We start from the raw sequence: 21,023 nt of genomic DNA, 5'->3' as shown, positions 1-21,023 counted from the left end.
GCACAGACAGGTTCAGGGAGAATTCAGTTATAGGGTTGATCCCAACAGCCAAGCTTTTCTATATTGGCCCTGCCCACATCACCTCCACACAGACATCCACGTGGTGCTGAGTCATCAGCCCCCACCCACTAATACTGTATGACTATAAGAGAGAATGGGCCAGTAAATTTAGACAGCCTGTCTCAACTCCTACAGAGCTATTTATAGCTACAAAAAGCACACAACAATGAGGGGCAGAGTAGGTGGCAGGGTTGAATGCTGAGAGAGACTATGGAGTTACTCATCATGTCATCACCACCACACGTATTTGGCGCATGGGACAACTACTGAAATGAAGAACAATAGATTTTAGTACAAACGGAGGGCTTTGGAAACTGGACATACATTTGCAGTCAAACGTTACAATTTAGTAATTCCAAGATCACTCAAAACTAGAATTTGTGGTTGTGACAAAGAGTATTAGCCTATTACTTCCACTAATTCAAAGGATTTACCATGTGACAGAAAAACAAGTCCAAGTCCATTACCTTCACGTCCTGGAAAACTGTCTTATCTTTACGGATGACCTCATGCTGCACCAGTAGTTGTAAATAAAAAGTTCCACCCAGTAAACCTATCACAGACTTTCAATCAGTGACCCCTGCCCTCCTCTCCCATCATATAAACCTGCCCCTGGATTTAAACTTTAGTGACTCCTCCTTTTAGTTTTTCCCGCCCAGCATTCTGGTTCAACAGGAACTTCATCGAATACGGGAAGCAAGACATTCTCCTTAACATGAGCAAATACAAAAAATGTTTTCACCATCACCACTTTCTGAAGGAAGAAATTTAGGACAGAGAGATGCATATTCTAAAAGTCACACGTTATCTGACAGAAATGAAGTTCATTTCTCGCTAACACCTGGGGTTGCAGGAAAGCCAAATTAGCCTGTGCATCTTTAAAGTTTAAATGGTGGCATCGTTGTCTGCTCTAAGGATTCCAGCTTGAGTTAGCTCACTTTTACTGCTGTCGAGTCTATGTGGGTTATATAATGTGTCTGTGAAACAGCAAACTGTATGAAACTACTTTCATTGCTTGATACTTTCCCTGTGAATTAGACCAGTATCCGGGCAGGGGACCCAGACAGTTCCTGTTGTGATGGCCATTTCTGCCGACCCGGCAGTGCCAGGGCAAACATCAGAGTGAGTAATGAGAGGAACAAACAGAGGGAGGGTGGGATGAAAAAACAATCCCTAAAAAGAAAGGAGAGAAATAGTCCTTTCATCAAGAGACATGCCACAGACTAACTCTGCCTTTCTTCATCTGTCCTTATTTACGTCTCCTTCTCTCTCATCAGCTGTTATTCGGTTCCTTGCCTTTCACAGTCCCCTCCTCTTTCCTATGCTCCGTTTTCATGTTGAAAGTTGCTCAACTGCCTACGTTGGTGTTGTCATGTGGGCCGCTCAGCCTGGGAAGACCGGCTCCTTTGACATTTATTGCATACAGTATCACTGTCTTATCGGGAATTAAATCTCACACACCCTCTTTGCTTTTCCTATTGATTACTTATAATGATCTCAGTTTGATTCTGAACTTTTGTGACTGCATATTAAAGTAGTTTATGAAATGCAAAACAGGCCCTTCATCTTGAATTCCTCATTGACCTCCCGGATGTGAATTTGAAAGTTTTCGAGTGTGTACAAGGAGAAGTTGTCCTTTTTTTTCTATTTTAATAGGTCCTCTTCTTACAATTTGCCGAGACTGCTGAAATTGAAGCTATTGATTCATACGAGCAGGCCGTTACCGAATCACTTTGTGCATCTCTGGTTGCCTGGATACCAAGGGGAAGGTTTTGTGAATGTGTTCGCATGAGTAAGAGACCATGTCACGGAGTTCATGCTCAAGAGGAGAAGTGAAGCAAGGTGTCTTTAACTTTCAGGTGCCTGAAGGAAATTAACAACTTTCCACGCTTACAATGCCTTTTCTCACTCCTCTCTCGCTTTTGGTACTTCAAGTGAGTATTGGGTCACTGACGCTCCTGGGATCATTTATCTAGAGCAACCCCAATCTTCCTATTTTCTGTTCTGCCTACTTTCTGTATGACACGCGAGTGCTGCTTTCTTGGTCGCGGTCCCTCGCTGTGTGACTTGGTTGTTCCAGCTTAGCGGAAGTCTTTGGCATAAATCACTGATCTGAGATTGCTCGTATTACCCAGCAATCTGACTGGAGCTGGGAAGTGAAAGCCAATGGAGAAAAGAAGGGCTCATTATGGTCTCTACTGGAAGGAGATGGGAATGTGTGTATTATATTTGGCTAAAGTAAATCAGCAACAAGGCAACAGTTAGCAGCAATGATGTGTTATCCCTCTGGGCAATACAAATATGTCACCTTAATATGACCTAAAATTAGAGTGCCTCCCTTGGGTCAATCAGTGTAGAGACAATTAATGGAATGAAATGTCGTTGAATTCTGATCCAGCATGAAGTAAAAATGGTTTGACAAATATAGCATGTCTTGTTTTTTAGTGGGGGCATCATAGACCTTTGAAATAATACATATAGTTGACAAGAACTGTGAAACCTCAGTACATCGCAGTAATGAAAAGAAAAATCCCCAAAAAAGTAACAATGATTAGAAGTAGTCTTGCAAACTGCTTCCAAAAATGAAATCCCACACATTTCCTGCAAAGTAAGAGGTGAGGCGTGGTGTTAAGTTCCCCCTTGTTTTATTTCTGCATGCCACTGTCTAATCACATCTGTATATAATAGAGATAGAGTTGTTTGAATCTCAAACACAATCTGCACCAATATTGCACTTCGATGTGCCATCCTTACAATCACCAACATCATTCCTAGGCAAAGGTAATACCAGCGTGATACGAAAAATCAACTGAAATGTCATCTTATGCGTCTGTGTGTTGATTGTTTGTGTAAAAAGATTTGCAGCATACAGGGAACACCTGGTGATCCACATCACACTACTCCAAATACAATATCTCTCTTTCCCCTTTTATTCTGTCTAAAGCTGAACATGTTTTCAAAACAACAATGATACTTCAAGTTTCTTCTGATTTTCATTCAATGATGGAAAACAGTGCTGCCTGAATTATTAGTACATGTCATGCAATAGTAAATGGCATGAAGGACTGCTGCCCTCTGCTGGATGAAAGAGACATTTCACTAAACTGTGAGCCGATGTCTCAAACAATGGACACAAACAGGTACAGCATGTACTTAATTCAGCGTCATCCCAGAAGTCATCACTGACAGGCGTGAAACGCAACACAAACACCTGTACAAAGAAAGACACAGCATAGCGTCAACACTCCCGTGAGTACTGCTTTTGTGAGGCTCATAATTATAGCTGCTGAGATTGTGTCTGTAGAGGCCTACTGTGAGCGTGCAGCGTTTTTGTACTCATTTGAATTATATTTCAATAAAATATAGATGTAGGGATTGAGTAGGAAGACTGACTGATAACATGCAATCTTGTATATACAAAATACTGCCTTAAATCTGACCAATTCTCATCAAAGGAACACTGCACTTTAAAAAGGAAATGTATACAGGGGGCTACTGTCCTGCAATGGGCATCATTGTAAAGGTGTTCATGTTATTGTGTCCACTCAGTTTATGTTTTGTAACGTATAATACAGAAACAGCTTCATGTGTAAGAACAGGAAGCACAGCACCGTGAAAGCACGTGAAGTAAACTTTTTAAAGGAGTTTATTTCTATATGTATCTATATACACAAACATTTACAATGCACTATATGCAAGAGATACAGTCCATTATAACACTAAAAAACAGGTAGAAAAGCCAAACAGTACTCGATGAACAAATGTGGGCTTTAGAAATAATGTAGTTTGATGGTGGAAAGATCTCATGTAGTACAGCTGACAGCCGAATGGAGTAGATAAAGTCTTTAGGTAGGTTATTTAACAGAATCTATGCATGTCGGATTATGCTAAACTCCAGACATGATGACTCCTAACACTGGCAGTTTAAAGGTAGTATGACGATGTGTTTTTCATTAAACCCAGTGATTTTATCCAGCAGTGTATATGTAGCAAGAAAAGAGCAGTAATAGAAATGGCACAAAAGTATTTTCTGATGTTACTGGACTGTTACCAAACTGTTCCAAAATACTCAAGGTTTAAAGTATATGCAAGTAGATAAAAGGCCAATGTTATCAAGGTCTCTTCCAGCAACATGACAGCAGTAAAGTACTTTGATAATATAAAGACCAAAAAAGGGGTACAGTTTAATTTCAGGCACATCATCAATTTGCAAAGTGCACTGCATTCAACTGGAAGAAATCAATTGGCACTTAAGAACTGTATGACTTTTTTTTTTTTTTTTTTTAACCTTTAGATTCAGATACAAAGCATCTTTGAAAGTGTTCATCCTTAGAAATACTCCAGAGTCATGCCGAGGGTCATTCCATAGCTTTGTAGATTCAATATAACTAACATTGTGTTAAACTCCACAACCAATATAATGTACACGCACTGGGACGATTAAAATGACCTCTTACTCAGAACATCATGTAACAGCATTTATATACAAACCCTATAATTCACTTCATATCTGCAGTGTGTACTTCACAATATATATTCAGAATACCAATTATCTGAAACGGTGACCAATATTTTCCTTTTTCACTCGCTGCAAATACGACTACAAAGCAAAGTTTGTTTGTGATGTTATACCCATCACAGAACAAAGGCTGGAACTGTTTCACATGTAAAAAAATGTAAAGGATGTAACGTTCTCCTGCAGAACCAAAGAGTGGTTTAATAATCCAGTGGAACCTCAGGCACAAGACACCAGAATACAGCAAAGTTGAAAGAGTTGACTTTGAGAAAAAAGCTTGTTTTTCTTTTTGCGGGATGCGCCGTGTAAGAAGATGAAACAGTCTGAATAAAATGTTCGTTTTGATGAAGCATTTGATGAAGCTGCTCCTAAAAAGTGAAGGCTCCTGGGAACTCGGCTGGACCAGTAGAGGTTTCATATGTTAGATCATTCTCCAACAAGGGGTAACCCCCCCACCTTTACCGTCCTACCGTCGGGTGGCAGCCTGATCTGGTGATTAAATTGTCACATAATATTCCACACAAACAGGTCACATGTGATGAATTCTTACTGGTGGTCTGAGTTCAGAAGCAGCAGGTAGCTATGTTGTGCTCCACAGAGGAGTTGTAGCAGTCACAGACAGCAGGGCGTGTTCGTTTTACTGAGCGGGCGCTATAAAACAGTAGCCTCCTCTATGGCATTGACCCATCTGAAACACAAGAAACATGACACCTTTTAACACAACGCTTCACTGAACACTTAATGACACATTCAGGCTTGCGTTATATTACCAACAAACCGCTACACATCTTTATAAAGGATCTGAAAACTATTTGTGTTTTATGTCTTTTTCTTGATTTTATAATTGTATGTTTTGTGGTTTGTCAACTTGATTGGTTACCGGCAGCACAGGAAGGCCACAAACGGTAACTAATTCTGTGCAATTCCTGAGCCTGATGTCATCGTTCACAGATACTGACACATTTTACAAAACATCTTGCCATCAAAGAACACATATACAAGTAGGTCAAACAAGTTAAAACATACTGAAGAACACAAAAGCAGATATGCCGGGTCGAACCAGGTCCCTGGTGGTCTAGTGGTTAGGATTCGGCGCTCTCACCGCCGCGGCCCGGGTTCGATTCCCGGTCAGGGAACTTAGTTTTGACAGCTTCAGATTTGAAAGTCATAAACATGCTGCTAACCTGCGCGCGGTTTGCGGATCCTCGGCCCTGAAGGTATAATACAGGGTTTTCTTGTGGTAGAGATGGAACACATTGCTTTCCTCTCCCTCTGGCCTCTCTGTTAGCTTGACAGTGAAGCACTGCAGCGGTAGACTCTCTGAAGCCACTTTATCCTGAAGGAACCAGAGTGAAGACATCAAGCACAGGCAAACAAGTTAAAAAAAACGCCAATCTCGCTGTCAGCAGCAATATGCAAATAACAAGAATGTCATGCTACAAGAAGAACAAAAGCAGTGCAACATTCAGATGTCAAAAGAAACAAGAGAGAGCACAGAGAATCCCTTCATTAGTCACATGAAGTGTTCTGCCCTGGAGGGAAGGTTGAACAGTGGACATAGGAGTGTTAAATAGTTTTGTACTGCAATTGGCCAGATGTAAAGAGGAAAATGGTTAGATAAAGGCTGAGAGGAAAGGCCTGAGAGTGCGCGAGTGTTTTGGGGCTGGTGCGGGAGACTCTGTGTCCCCTCACCTCACGGGCTGTGAAGGTGTAGAGCACCTTGTCTTTGAGGAGGAACCACAGACGCTTCCACTTCCTCTTGCTCTTCTTCCGGCGCTGCAGGCTGCCGCTCATGGTGGATCCCTCCACGATAAGCGACATCTGATGAAATGCATGACACATTAAAGCCTAAATGAATGCATAATAGACAGCTAGAGGGACTGCATAATACAACCGGAACCTTTTGTATAATGTAACCCAGCTAAACAAAACCACAAACTACAAAATCCATCTCCACTTTTTCTCTGACAGTGTCAACCAGAATGGACAACAAGGATACCACATGTCGTTTTTAATGCAGGTGCGGGATTACATTACAATCCTGTTATTTAGTCGAACCCCTAAAGATAGAAATGAAGGGCTCTCTAGACAGTGAACCCTCCTGGCAGGTTTTGTGCACTACACTTAGTAATTCATCTCCCTGGTAGTCTAGTGGTTAGGATTCGGCGCTCTCACCGCCGCGGCCCGGGTTCGATTCCCGGTCAGGGAACATTATTTACCTAAATATTTGAATTACAACCATCAGACATAGTACCGCAGAAGGCAATTACATTGAAAGAACAAAACACTGAAGTCATATCAAACTTATATATCACATCCATATGTACAATTACAATTTCAACTGGATTTAGTGATCTGTAACATGTAATCAAATAAGGCTGGTAAGATGTCATATTTTGAGGCTCGTGAAATGCATGTTTGAAATGAAAAAGTGGTACAGATGACATGTGTAGGCCACCTGATTGAGAGGGGAGGTGCTCTTCCTGCTCTTCCACAAACTCGGGGGCTGCAGGCTCTGGAAGACAGCAGAGAGGGGACGGCTGGCCCGGTGAGTCCGTGGGCTGGAGTTACCGCACGCCCCCGACACGCTGCAACCTAAACACACACACACACACACAGGCGCACAAACACACAGTTAATACCATATCAAAGAGGAAGAGTCACCAATATGTTTTTCTTTCTGCTGTACTGCCCCACCTTTGAGACACAACCGCATAAAAAACTGAGATTCACCTCTTTTCCTGAGCTCGGGATAGCAGTGGTCACACACTTTGGCCACCCTGTCTTTGAGGTACTTCAGTGGGTATCTGTTCCTGGAACAAGCACGGCACACCACCTGCTCCCAGAGACAGAATTCAAAGATTTGCAACCAACAGCAATAAATACTCTCACTGAAAACTCAAAAGTCTACTTAAAGGAACCTAGGATCATGGGTTTACTGGATAAACAATTTCTGTCTTCCTTTCCTTTCTACCTCTCGTCCTGATCAGTGATCTCCTAAAACTCCAGTACAGTGAAACACAAACAAGTCACAGTGGCTTTTGCAGTTCTGTGTATCTGACCTTGCCGCAGGCGTTGCAGTGGTGTCGTCTCAGCGTGAGGCTGAAGTCAGAGGTACAGTTCATGCACATCATCACGTGAGAAACTGGCACCAGTACTGGAGCAGCCTCACCCAGGGCCATCCACAACTTCTCACGGGCCTGTGGACACATGATGACAAGCAGACAATATATGTAAAACACAATTTCTGAAACTAGGGCCCTCTTTGTCGAAACCAAAAAGATATGCACAAAATAATTACATAGTTGACATCTCTTGGGGAAGCAAACACTTCATTCAAAACTATATAAACTCTTCTAAAAATGTCCACATGCCAACTGAGTCTTTGGCATTTTCATTTGTCGCATTCTGTAAATATAGACTATGAACACAAATGCGATGGGGAAACAAAGACAACTGTATCAGACACAATTACTTCAACTGAAGATGACATGAACATAGTCACTGTGTTGTACTGTTAACAATACATTGGCCTCCATTATGGTGCACACGAAAGAGCAAACCTGAATACCATTATCGTGTTCAAGCTCTGATTTCTACGTGATATAATTGATTGCAGATGTTTTCACAGGTGCATTCTGGGTGCAGGCGATTGATAATTGAGTGTGGTATTTTGATGGCAGTGTTTAGTAAACAACACACACACGTACAGGCTTTTAGTTTTGAATATTATATAGATAAGTACCAGTGTTTGTGTCAATTGCAAAAACTGTATTACTCTTAGTGAAAGCAATATAACTGCATTTTTGCAGAAATCATTTCAAAAGTAAACTTTTATGAACCAACCCAAATGAAAAAATGTCTTTAACTTCATCAAACAGCATTTCTTTACTGTTCTTACCTCACTGCAGGGTCCACCAAACGTACAGAGTCCTGCTGCATGGTCTGCTATGGCTCGACTCAGCGTGTGGAACCAGTCCTCCCTCTCTCCAACTGAGCTGAAGAGGGAAGCAGACAAACAATCACACCTCACCCGGAAGCCTTTGGATTGGACAAAAGGAGTCTTGGGCAAGTCCTAAACAAATTCACACACGTTAATTTCAAGGTTTTTGCCGTCAGATGCTCACCTTGCTGAGAGTGTTATAGTGATGTCAGACACCTCAATCTTAAGACAGTTCAGCACGTTGTCTAGAACCGGTTTGCTCACCTGTGTGAGGAGCAAAAACACATCACAGGTCAGACAAAAAGACATTGATGACGTTGGAGATTGTCAGAGAAAGAATAAATGAATGTACCTTCATCCCAGACAGAGAGAGTGTGTTCTTGAGCCTGTATTTCCCATCCTGCTGAGGGTAGGTGTACAGCATTATATCGTTCATCTGATAAAGAACATAGAAAGAGGAAAAAAGAGGTATATTATGTTAGGTTTCAAAGAGGTTCAAAGAACAACAGAGCAGATAACTGACAATGTAAAATCGTAGTTACAAATATTCAGCTATTCAGAATGTAATAACCCCTAATTTCCACAAGGTGGTGTTACCTCGAGAGAAATATATATACGGGCACCTCTTTGTTTATTCTTTCTTTCTTGAAAGCAACTTTCTGGGCCCAACTACTTTGATCATGTTTCCTTTCACAGCGTTCACACATGTCTGTGCAGCCCCTCAGTGCAACATTCCCATGTATGCACACAACAAAAAAATAGGTGTTTATTTGCTTGTCAGACCAAAAGTATTGTGATCGCCTGAACTCGCTGAGAAGTCCATTGTGTTGTGGGAGGCATTTAACTTCTTCCCAGACAAAAGAGATGACATCATTGGTCACACCTAATGTGTGCTCTAAACATCCGCTGGGGCCGTAAAAGCAGCATCCAGGAATTCTCCACCCTGCTCCAGACTCCAGGCCTCCCCTCGCCCTCCCAGCCTCCTCAGGCTATACACTGTGAACCAGGAATGGGTGGAACTGGCCACCTTCACCACCACCACCACCACAACAACAACAACACAAACAGCCGCAGTTACGGGTTCGCTGGCTCGACTGGCTGGAGACAAAACAGTGCGTGAGCCCGGGCCCTGCCTGCGACCTCTGGGCTGCGGCCACCGCAGTTCGTCTGCTCCACCCTGCGCCGGCAATTTACTCAAAGATTCCTTCCACAGAAACCCAACCAAGTGCCAAGTTAACATAGTTCACAAACGACTTTCCCAGATGAGACACAACATGCACCTACTTGACCCCTTGGCACCAAAGACATTTAATTTAACCGTGGCATTTCATCTTGTCCACGAACCCTTCACCTCATTCACCTGCCTCCTTCACTCGTACTCTCTTCCCTCTGGCAGCTTTCTTTACCTCCATCCTCCTCCTAATCCCTTCCCTCACTCATTCACCTCGCTTCACTTTCTTCTCCGAGCCCAGGCTTGTGACATGGCTGCAGCTTCTCTCCGTCGCTTAGGTGAGTGATGGCTTTCATCTTCAATGTTGTCTGGATTCTCCTCCCTTAAAAGCCCATAAATAACACCTGACCCACTGAAGCCGTCAACTTCAAGGAAGCAAATGGCTTTATAACCCTGATAGCCTAAATGTATCAACCACAAACCTTTGTTGGTTATCGCTCAACTGCAATTCTGTTTCGATGGACCGGGAGAATGATGGAAAAGAGCAAATTGAAGATAAAAAAAGAGATACATAAATCCATATCTTCACGTTATATTCTATTTGGATCAGCTAGAAAAAGCCAAAATCATAAAAGCTGCTCCTGGAGATATGCAGCTCCAGGATAATTCATAACATAAGACAGCACGGATTGCACATGGAACAATAGATTGGGCTTCTCTATTTCACGTTATGTGTTTGTGTAGCACCACCGCCCCCTCCTCCGCCACCTCCGCCTCCCTGCATTCTACAGGGTGTCTGGCCTTCACTTTGCTGTCAGTCCCCTCCCAATACACAGGAAGCCAGCATCCAGTGACCCACACCAAACATCCTGTAAGGAAGTGGGGCCCTGGAAAACAAGTCCTGAGAGGGGAGGAGAGGAGCGGAGAGGGAGGCTCTCTCTGGATGGGTGTGGTGCCAAGTGGTGGTCTCACAGCCTTGGCCTCGTGCACCCCCCTCCCAAATTCACCTACCTCGCAGACTGACCTCCACCCAACATTCCACCATTTCTTCATAGGCCTCGCTGTGTGTTTGCTTCAACAATATGGCAGGTGTTTTTTACTGCCAGATGTAACAACTGTTTACTCCTTTGTCATTACAAACTCATGGTGTGCATCCGAATATTGTTCAATCCCACAGAACTTTATCTTAATCTCCGCGGACATCCCAATGTTTCCAAATATACAAAATATGTGAAGTTACATTTCTGGGAAATGGGTGTAAAATCATGGAGTCTTGAGGTCAAATTTATAAGTCTTGTCCTTAGCCTCAACGAAAACACGGAACAAGCTACAGAATATACTGTCAGACAGTGAATGATTTTAACAAGACGGTGGTTAGCTTAAAGACTGGAAACAGGTAAAACATTGAGCCTGGCTCTATCCAAAGGTAAATACACATATAAATAAATTGTACAAAAATGTGAGGTTGCCAGAAAACTACAGACTTCAGGAAGTCACTGCACCTGGCCAAGAAAAAGCCAGGCTCAAAACCCCCTGAAAAACACAAATTGTAATCCTTACATAAATGAAATAAACTGTGATTATTGAACATTAGAAGTGCTGGTAGGCAGATTTTTTTTACTCTTTGGACAGAGCCAGGCTAGCTGTTTCCCTCTGCTTACAGTCTTCATGCTAAGCTAAGCTATTCGACTGTTTGCTGTGAGATATGAGAGTGGTATGAATATTACCAGAAACAGGTGTCGCGGCTGCCTGCTTTTCCTCGAGACCTTCATGAGTGTGCCTTCTTTGACAAACATCTGCCAAAAGAAATAAAATGCACAAAGAATAAGCATAAGAAAAGCATGTTTGTCTGTCAAATTGCAGCTTACATCCACTATGTTTTAGACGTCGTAAAGGCCTCCAAAATACTGTTCTTCAGAATAGAACGATGTTCTGCGGTGTTTTGCGAGTGAGACAGTAACACTGGCCACATGGTGCTCACCCTTCCGGGCTTCAGGACGTCCCTCTTGCCCTTCACGCTGTACTCTATGTGGACCAGACGCAGCAAGTTCTCCTGCGGGAGCAGAGAGAGCACAGAGATGGAGGGAGATTATCCAGTGATGGACGGAAGAGGAGACAAAGAATGAAACTGTCCCTGTTTGTTCGTGAATGAAAGGGAGGGAGGCGGAAAGGGATGTGATACTGAAAACTGAATAGGGGGGGGACAGAGATAGAGGGAGCCTGTGTTTCCACTGTCTGTCAGCCTGTGTGTGTGTGTTTGTGTGTGTGCTGCCTCATGTGCATATAAGTTGAAAAAAAAGCGAGTGTGATAAACAGAAGAGGCAAGCCAACGGGAGGCACAGGGGATCTTGACAGTGAGAGGCGAGAACAGTGGCAGGGGGGGGGTTGTAAATTATCTCCATGAACAGCTCATGTTTGAGGGGGCGCGTAAGTCATGTCCACCCTCACACTGCTCCCTTTGTAACGATACACCTGGGACTTTCTGATGGCATTATCTTTCCTCACCCCTTGCGTTAATCAACAAGCTGCGGAGGCCGGCCGCCAAAGAGGAATAGACCTCTCCTTCACTCCCAACATGTCATTTAGAAGAGATATTCGTACGCAGAAGAACCTCAGCTGTCTAACTTCTTCACGCTTGATCTCCATCCGAAAATTGCTCTTTCATTGTCGGGCCGAATATAAGGAGGTGTCTCTATAACGGCACGCTGGGCTGGGAATATATCAAACTCAACGGGAGCTAAACAGTCGGAATGGTCTAAACACATGGAGCGTATCCAGAGTAAACTCACCCCCTGCTTCAGATTGTCATTGGCCTGGTCCGCCACCTCGGACACGATCACCAAGGCAGCTGCAACACAAACAGAGGAAGAAAGAGAGAGATTTATGCGCAGCCCAATTCAATTAAGACACACTCAGTGACTGTGACTCAACAAATAGGGCCTGATGCATGTAGAGCAGCTGCAGTGAGTATGCATGTGTGTCAGTATGTCTTTGACTGCTGAGAAAACATCACCATAATGGTTCTGGTTATTAATATCTAGTTATATTCTGCGGGTTTACCTTGCGTGTCCTCGTATTCTTTTGAATCAGGAGAGAGGTTGTTCAGGTAATCTAGAGAAGACGCGGAAAAATATTCAAGACATGAAAATATCATTTAAATGCAAAGTGAGAAAGAAAAGAAAAATGGTGAAATTTCTTTAACTGTCTGTTACAGTACATGTCTATGTTCATACAATTTGCATCTCTTAATGCTTTGGGTAGAGAATACCATTGTTTTGGCGCATAGCTTTAAAAAAGAGCTGCTGATTTTCTTATTTGTATGATATTTAAATAACTGGCAGCAGAGGGTCTAAGAGGCCATGAAGGATTATAAAACTTCAAATAATCAGTAATATAAGCTGGTCCCAAACCATTAAAAGCCATGTAAACAAGTCAAACAACCTTAAAACCCAATCCTAAAAAGAGCCAGTGCAGTGTCTCTCGTTCTTGTTCCAGTTAAAGACTTACCAAACAGAATTCTGAATTAATAATACAGCTCACTCTTATCTACATGTGCTACTGTTGTATTGAGTTTTAACAGTTATTATTATCCCATAATTGCTACTGCTGGCCTCAATGTCCATTATTGAGCAAAAAATGACACGGGCTTGCTTTGAAGATTATTATGTGCGTGCGTGTGTTTGTGTGTTACCTGTGAGTAGCATTCGATATTGAAGCACTCTCACAATAACCTGAAGCAGCTGGTGTTTCAGTGGGACTTCAGCTTCCTCTGGGCTTCTCTTCTGCACACACACACACACACACACACACACACACACAGAAAGTGAGGTAAATTATACAGATATCACCACTTTACATGGGTGACAAAAATGTCTGCCAGATACTATAAAGACCCAGATTCTATGCTTGAATGTGACACATTGTAGGTTTTCATAAGTGTTCAGTTATTGTTTTTTTTATCTGAATACACAACTGGCATCTGATCATTCTGCTGAATAAAATTAAGGTGAAATTAAAAAATCTTGTTCATTGTGATCTCCAATCGAAGGACCTCAGGGCATCCCTGAAGTGCACCCAGAAAACCACAGCTCTGTGAAGGTAACCTCTACAATACGCTGCTTCAGGTCGAGGTCACAAGTGACCATTGGGACACTATCAGACTGGATGACCTTCACGCATCTCTCCAGCACACAAAAAATACCCTGAACAACTCACATTCTTCTTCTCAGAGTAGTCATTTGCAGGTGAAAGGGGACAGAAATTCACACAATCAAAGAGAGCTTTAGAAAATCAATCAGGATCTAATTGTCTTTGACAGGTATTTATGCCCTGAGCGGTGGAGGAGCAACAGGGGACATACACACACACACAGACACACACACACACACACACAGACACACACACACACACAGACACACACACACACACACACACACACACACAGTCTTTTCTTATCCAATGAAGTCCTATCCTTCATTAGAGAGGCACAGATAGCACCCTGCGGGAAACAGCATCTTCATCTTATTTAAGCTGCACACACTGCACACACACAAGAGCCCACGCAGACACACACTGTACTCATCTCAGGCACATTCACAAACACATACAATATATTATTGATAATGCGCACCCCCCCACACACAAGCAGACACATACACACACACACACACACACACACACAGACCTTGGGCTAGCGATGAGATAACACTGATTTGGCCTGTAAAAGGGAGGGATGGGAGGCGAGTTAAACACACCGCTCTTTGTCTTCATTATCACAATCTGGAGTGCAGGAGACAAAAAGTAAAACCGAGAGCCGATGCTTCTTTTAATGAGCAGCCCCCCCATGACTACTAGCTTCATTGTATTTATTTCTCTGTCTCATCATCCTTTTCTCCTTTGACTTCGGTCCTCAGCAACAACTTCTGATTTGAGTTTCTCTCACATTTCCTTCCCCCCTTCCTCCTCTCTCCTGCTCACTGCATGATGCATCGAGTACAATAATAACCAGCTCTCCATTATTAATCCCGCTTGGCTTCAGCACTTCCGCTCTCCTCAAGTGTCGCTTGTAAATTGTCATCCAATTGACACTTGTTTAGAGGAAGTGGCTTTCCAGAGATGGTAATTAGCACGTGGTTTGTTTGGGTGAGCGAGCCAAAGGGAGGAGGAGAGAAGAGGGAGCGTGTGATGTCTCATGCTGGGAGATAAACACACACACACACACACACACACACTTGCACAGACAAACAAACACATCTTTCACACTCTGTCACAGCCAGCTGATTTTCTGCCGACACACACACACACACGCACACACACACACACACACACACACACACACACACACACACACACACGTACACAACTGATCTAATTGGGGGGTTGTAAAGGAGGCTGCTTCTCTAATTAGCTTCTGTCTGCCTCATTGCCCAGCTGCCTTTACAACGAATTCACTCCATTGCTCTCTCTCTCTCTATCGCTCTCCGTCCACCTGCTGCACAGCCTCCTCCTCATGGGCTTCTTGCACAAGAGAAAACACACACAGGCTTTGCACAAACACCGACCATGGCATGAATATAAATCCAAGATGATGTGCTTTGGAAAGAGATTTCCTAAGCACGTCATTTTTTTTGAAGATAAAAATAGTTTTGCAAGATCCACACAATTCGTGTATGCACATGCCCCTGCAAAACGATCAGGCACCAGTATAACGAGGAGCAAACCCTCTCACACAAAGGGACACACACACACAAACACACACATCGCACTCTGTTGGTTGGCAAATGTTTCTAGATGGTGCGGTAAACAAGCAACTGGCTGTGGAGAGGTGGCTTTAAGGCCTGTAAGGGTCTAGCTCTGATCTGATCAGGGTCTGTGGCTACTTCATCACTGTCATCACCACATCCACAATGAAATTACTACCACTTGTACTTCTGGCTTGGGGAGGAGCAGGAGGGTGGAGAGGAAAGAGACGTGTTGAGGGAGCTAAGGGTTTAAGTCTTGGACAAAGAAAGAGAATGAAATGGGGCAATTGATGAAGAATTAACATCCCTCTCAGTAGTAAATATAGGGTATCCCATGACCTGTACGATCCTCCTTGCTCTCCCTCGGCCCACCTTCTCGCTCATTACAGTGGGGGTCACACACACCTTGCAATTCCCAAGGCAGTGCTCCGATTTAACGCAGCATCCATCACACACACACACACACACACACACACACACACACACACACACACACACACACACACACACACATAATGTCCTGGTGTGGGAGGGTGGGGAGTACAGGCCTCAGATTATACACTTATGTGCAATATGGGAAGCATAAATACAATCTGCAGTGCGGTGAATCTGCCAGCGGACTGAGAAAAAGGATTGATTATGCCTCTGGGTGTTTATTTTAGAGGTGTGAGAGGAATCACAGTCCTTACATGGACACATATGAGGAGTAGGAACAAAACAGACCAACCTTACTGCAGAGGAAGAAATCTAGTTATGTCCTTTAACAAGATGATATCCTTACATGCATTTATCGTTCTTTGCAAACCAAGCTTTTCATGGCTACTCCAGATAGCAATTAGTGGTTTATGGTGTGAGAAAAGGGATATAATATCAACTTCACGAGGCTAAAATCAAGAGGCACATTATTGACTTTGATCGAGGTTATCAAGGGCAACATTATTAGCTGACTTAGTTCAGGTGTGTGTAAGATACTAAAGGTCAGCGTGACGGTTTACAGTCTCCATCCCTCACCTCCACTCCCTTCTATTTACATTAGCTCCACCAAAGTCAGGCAGAGCCAAAGTTTTGCTGGGAAGGGGCAGCTGCCTCTGAATATTCATGAGCTGAGACAGTTGGTGCCTTGTCCGCTCGCTTTTCTTATCAAACTAGAAACGCCTGGAACCATTGTGGCAGCCACTCACAGTGAAGCGTGGAACTGGTAATTGGTCCATTTGGGGAGAAAGGTGCAACGTTGAGCAGGTAGCTTTATGAAACCCGAAGTTCAACTAAAAAACAGAAGCCTGGTAAAGGCTTTCATTTAGTTTCTTTCTTAGCCTTTCCAGGCTTTCTTACTCAGGGTGACCTGTGTGCTGCTACATAGCGGTTTTAATCTCTGTAAATTGGGAATCAATTCTACAGAGCAAGACACAGCCGCATGGAAATGAAAAATCTATTGCTGTATCTCTGCGGTCTTATCTATTGTCTCTCTTAATATCCTGTCTTTTAAATAAAATAGTCAATTGCATTGTTACCAGCTTGGACCATACCCATTCCTGTTCGACATAAGGATAAATTGTTGCTTAGGTCAACCAGGCACACAATCTGTGGACGGCTTTAGAATGAGCTTTTTTTGTGAATTTTGATCCCAACACTGAAATCCCACTTGCCTACTCTCCAGGGAGTAAAAGGATGAAGAGATCCATGCTGGACAAAGGACGAGTATTTGATGTCGAGTGGGTATGAAATATGCGAGCATGACAGTGGAAAGGTTAATCCCATGGAGAGGAGCGGGATTGAAGGGGTTTTTGGAAAGGCCATTATATCCCGTGGAAGCTGGGTGACAACATCTAAGTTGCGAATTGCTGAGTGAGTGCCAGGGAAATACCAGGTTACATTTCTGCTCCCTGGAAACAAGCACAAGGCTTAACTTTCCCTCCACAAACAGATTAACTAAAACCGAGATTTGAATATGTGACTGTCAAAATACTTTTTACCCTATTGAAGGGGGGATCTTTTGGTGTTAAGCAGTGGTCCAAATCCACGTTCAGTATGCTAAATAATAACACATAACAACACAAGGACGGACACAAAGATTCAGTGTTTTACCTCAAATTTCTTGACGATGTTGGCGAAGGCCAAGTTTTCCCTGCAGCTCTCCTCCAGTAAGGACATGCTGCGATCATACTCTGAGATAAAGGTGTCAAACACCCCAAAGTCCTCCCGACGTGACAGGATCACATCAACTACCCTTTGGCTCTCCTCCCTTCACAGAAAGAAGAACATTGTCTTTTGTCATTTCATGTAAAATACAAAGTCTACGATGTGCTCTGCGTCCCAAGAATCTGTAGCTTGTTTTCTTCTCCTCAACCAGCCTAATTCTCCCCAAATTACTGATTTCCCACATTTTCCATAATAATGCTCGACAACCTTGAACAAACATTTAGTTTTCAGTTGTAAATTGTGTGAGTTAGAGAGTTTACAAAATTAATTGTGGCTTCATTATATTATGGCCTCTTATGGCCTCTTTCCCTATGATTGTGAATATCTCAAAATGTTGAGTCGAGAAATAAATTATTGCTGAGAGTTTCCAAACACTATACCATTAATGTTTTGGTTCAAAGGAATTACTTTGACATTTTCGGAAAATATGCTTATTTGATTTCTTGCCTAGAGTCAGATTGATACCTCTCATATCTGTCCATTTATTGTATAAAATCATCTTAGCTTACCTTAGCTTAGCTTAGCACAAACGTGAAGTGAGCGTTAGAGGTGCTGGTAGGATTTAGGCTAGAGACAAGATAGGTGTTTCCCCCTGCTTCCAGTATTTATGCTAAGTTAAACTAGTCTTAAATTTAGTGCAAATACATAAGAGTACAGAATGTTTACTTCCCCCAAGAAAGCAACAAATGGTTATTTCCCAAAATGAAAAACTATCCCTTAGAAAACAGCACCGATGCTTTAAGAGCTAATTAATGACTTGCTCCAAAGCTCTTCAGTGTGGTGGAGTTTGCCGCCATACAAAGCCTCCTAGTTGAAGAAAGACCTCTGAAATTATGATATCATCCTGCTGTGATTATCATGACCTCATTGGAGAATGAATGATGGCTATAGCTGAAGTCTCTTTAACATACTGCATAAGTCTGTCTGAGTTTCAAGGGTATTGCGGCTACACACTAAATCCACCACTATGAAAACTGAGCATCAACTGTAGTGCACAACAACAGACCCCAGACAAACCAAGGGTAATGCCCATGGTGTTTCTTACCACTGACTAATGCGTTCCTCTAGCTCAGTAAGGATGCTGCTGTGGAGGGTGTAGACCTGGGGGAGCACGCCCAATATCTCTCCTAACCTCTGCTCCTCCAGCACAGGCTCCCCTTCCTCACCCACCGCCGCCTCTGTCACTGCGGACCTAAAGTCCTGCACAAGGGAGGGAAACAAGAATTTGTGAGGAGAGCTTTATAATAAGACAAAAATGTGGGGTAGAAAAAGAGAGGAATGGAGGAAATTGTTGTTAGGATGAAAGGAGGGAGTGAGGGAGAGTAGGAGACATGAAAGGCATAGAGGAATGAGGAATGATAAGGGGAGAAAAATGGAAGGAAGGAAGGTCAGATCCTAAACATCCTTCCTGCCACCCTCCCTTCAAATCACCTCAGTGCCTCCTCGCCACTTTGGGCTCTGTCCAGGCATTCAGGAAAGGCGGCACTGCTTGCACAAGAGTTACACACCAAGGTGTTGTTGCATAAAGTCCTTGGTACTCAATGACATAATGCTGTTTTGTACGTAGTCCCCCACTTTTCATTTCTCTGAAGACACGAGCTGATACAGTGATTCATATACAATGAATTCAGGTCCACTGAAGTCCATTCAGCACACATAAAACATAAGCGATAGGCATTAATAGCTGCAGTGTCAGAGACTAAGAGGACTAATATGAGGAGTTATGGCACATGGGAGAGAAAAAACCAGGGGAGAGGTTATTTATCTACTCAGCAAATTAAGAAAAGAAATGGATAAAAGTAAGTGAATCATGTGTCAACATGCTTTTAAAAAAAATCTCTGTTGGGGCCAAGCTGGGGCCAAGCTGTCTGGCAAACTAATGTCATATATATATATACATGACTTTAGCGTATATAGCTTCTGTATGTCTTTAAGGGATAAGTGTCTGGAGCTCATCTATTCAAGTTTTGTGTAAAGCACAGACATAAAACAAATAGAGCTGTCCCAGTCGGTTGAAAGATAATGTGGTGACACTGGGTGCTTCAGAACATGCCGTTCATCATACACAATCAATGGCGTATGAGTTAACATTCATCACATCTGCCGGCGAGAAGAACAGTAACAGCTCTGGTTGGCTCTGTCTCCCAGGTTACACACACACACACACGCACACACACGCACACACACGCACACACACGCACACACACACTCAGATCCATGAATGAGAGAAGCTTTGCTCTCAATTTCGCCGGTCCACTCTCCACCTTATCCCTATTTCTCTCACGTAAGGCGGGTCAAGAAGCAACGCTAAGCAGTTGGTTGAGTATCCAGTCATGCTTGGTCATAACTCAGCACAGAGAATCAGTTCAGACGTCACGGGCTACAAACGAGAACAAATAATAAGTCTAAGCCGTACATATGTTGAAGCTGTTACAGGGAAAGTCCTTAAACAGAGGAGCATGGCCTCCCTTCCTATGTGGAGACAGGGTCTGGAAATTCTTTGTATTCTTGTTATTCCTTATCAAACAATGGAACAATAGCCCCTGTGTGCCTCTCACTTAACGCTGCTCCTGTGTCCCCCCCCCAGTGTTTGTGCATGTTGTGCCGCTGGAGTGTTTCCCAGCTGAATTGCTCAGTTTCATGCTAATTATGACATCAGTCTGCATCAAACAGTAACTAATACGTTGACACATCACGGTTTGAAGTTTGAATAATAGCACAGCACCAATGCATTATGCAACAGCTTGATAACACAAGCAAGCAATGTCACCTTTGAAAGGTGGCCAAGAGATTCAATTAGGTGGTATGGTAACACTGAAGAGGAGCGCAAGCCAAGGTTACTCAGGATCTTTTGAAAGTGAGAATTTGTGAAAACAGATAATTTACTATGAACAATGTAATTCATTGGTTCAGGCTACACTATCAAAATGTCACTTCTGTGGCACTGATGCCCATATTGACTTGTTTCCGTCTGTGCTTTGGCATGCAGCAGCTAATTAGTACAATTGAGCATCATGATGAGATTGCAGATTTATGATTATTATAGCCGTCCATTGTATAATATTTGCATTACTTGCTGTTTAATGGCATCACCATTACACATTACACCAGACAGCTGCTTTTGAATCCACATCAGGCTTTCATAAATCATGGTGAGGGGCACACATAAGACATTCAGGTTAGGACCTTGTTCAAGGTTATAAGGTTCAGGCTGACTGATGGGTCTCTCTGGGTTCAATGACTTTACCTGTCAGATGTGTACTGGCAACCATCACCTTAATAGCAACTCTTCCACGTCATCCTTCAAAAGCTGCTGCCTATCTGACCTCTCCTGTACGACTTTCCTTTCTGATTTGAATTAAATAAATGCTTTAAATGTTTGATCGTCATTTG

The 21,023-nt window shown here is 43.0% G+C and overlaps 1 protein-coding gene and 2 non-coding genes across 4 annotated transcripts in view; 2 read left to right on the top strand and 1 right to left on the bottom strand.

Annotated features, from left to right (window-relative positions):
* Window positions 1–3,683: 3,683 nt before the first annotated feature.
* Window positions 3,684–21,023, bottom strand: part of fgd5a (FYVE, RhoGEF and PH domain containing 5a) — a 30,449-nt gene continuing 13,109 nt past the window's right edge. The window contains exons 6-21 of one of the 2 annotated variants that reach the window (XM_031844881.1): window positions 18,676–18,830; window positions 17,517–17,673; window positions 13,382–13,472; window positions 12,751–12,801; window positions 12,480–12,538; window positions 11,672–11,743; window positions 11,418–11,486; window positions 8,872–8,955; window positions 8,704–8,783; window positions 8,478–8,574; window positions 7,639–7,776; window positions 7,310–7,412; window positions 7,035–7,171; window positions 6,269–6,397; window positions 5,761–5,912; window positions 3,684–5,264 (exon numbers count right to left, since the gene is read on the bottom strand). In XM_031844881.1, the coding sequence (XP_031700741.1) occupies window positions 5,228–5,264; window positions 5,761–5,912; window positions 6,269–6,397; window positions 7,035–7,171; window positions 7,310–7,412; window positions 7,639–7,776; window positions 8,478–8,574; window positions 8,704–8,783; window positions 8,872–8,955; window positions 11,418–11,486; window positions 11,672–11,743; window positions 12,480–12,538; window positions 12,751–12,801; window positions 13,382–13,472; window positions 17,517–17,673; window positions 18,676–18,830 (1,611 nt within the window). In that variant the 3' untranslated portion in view covers window positions 3,684–5,227. The remainder of the gene's footprint in view (window positions 5,265–5,760; window positions 5,913–6,268; window positions 6,398–7,034; window positions 7,172–7,309; window positions 7,413–7,638; window positions 7,777–8,477; window positions 8,575–8,703; window positions 8,784–8,871; window positions 8,956–11,417; window positions 11,487–11,671; window positions 11,744–12,479; window positions 12,539–12,750; window positions 12,802–13,381; window positions 13,473–17,516; window positions 17,674–18,675; window positions 18,831–21,023) is intronic. The other variant, XM_031844891.1, reaches the window with a different exon arrangement.
* On the top strand, window positions 5,641–5,712 carry trnae-cuc (transfer RNA glutamic acid (anticodon CUC)). Its single transcript has one exon. It is a non-coding gene; the product is annotated as a tRNA-Glu (tRNA).
* On the top strand, window positions 6,714–6,785 carry trnae-cuc (transfer RNA glutamic acid (anticodon CUC)). The gene has a single exon. It is a non-coding gene; the product is annotated as a tRNA-Glu (tRNA).

Source organism: Anarrhichthys ocellatus, unplaced genomic scaffold, assembly GCF_004355925.1.
Source record: "Anarrhichthys ocellatus isolate YVR2014 unplaced genomic scaffold, GSC_Weel_1.0 scaffold1, whole genome shotgun sequence".
Taxonomy (NCBI): domain Eukaryota; kingdom Metazoa; phylum Chordata; class Actinopteri; order Perciformes; family Anarhichadidae; genus Anarrhichthys; species Anarrhichthys ocellatus.
The sequence above is the reverse complement of the archived record's forward strand: the minus strand, read 5'-3'. Positions and strand labels throughout refer to the sequence as shown.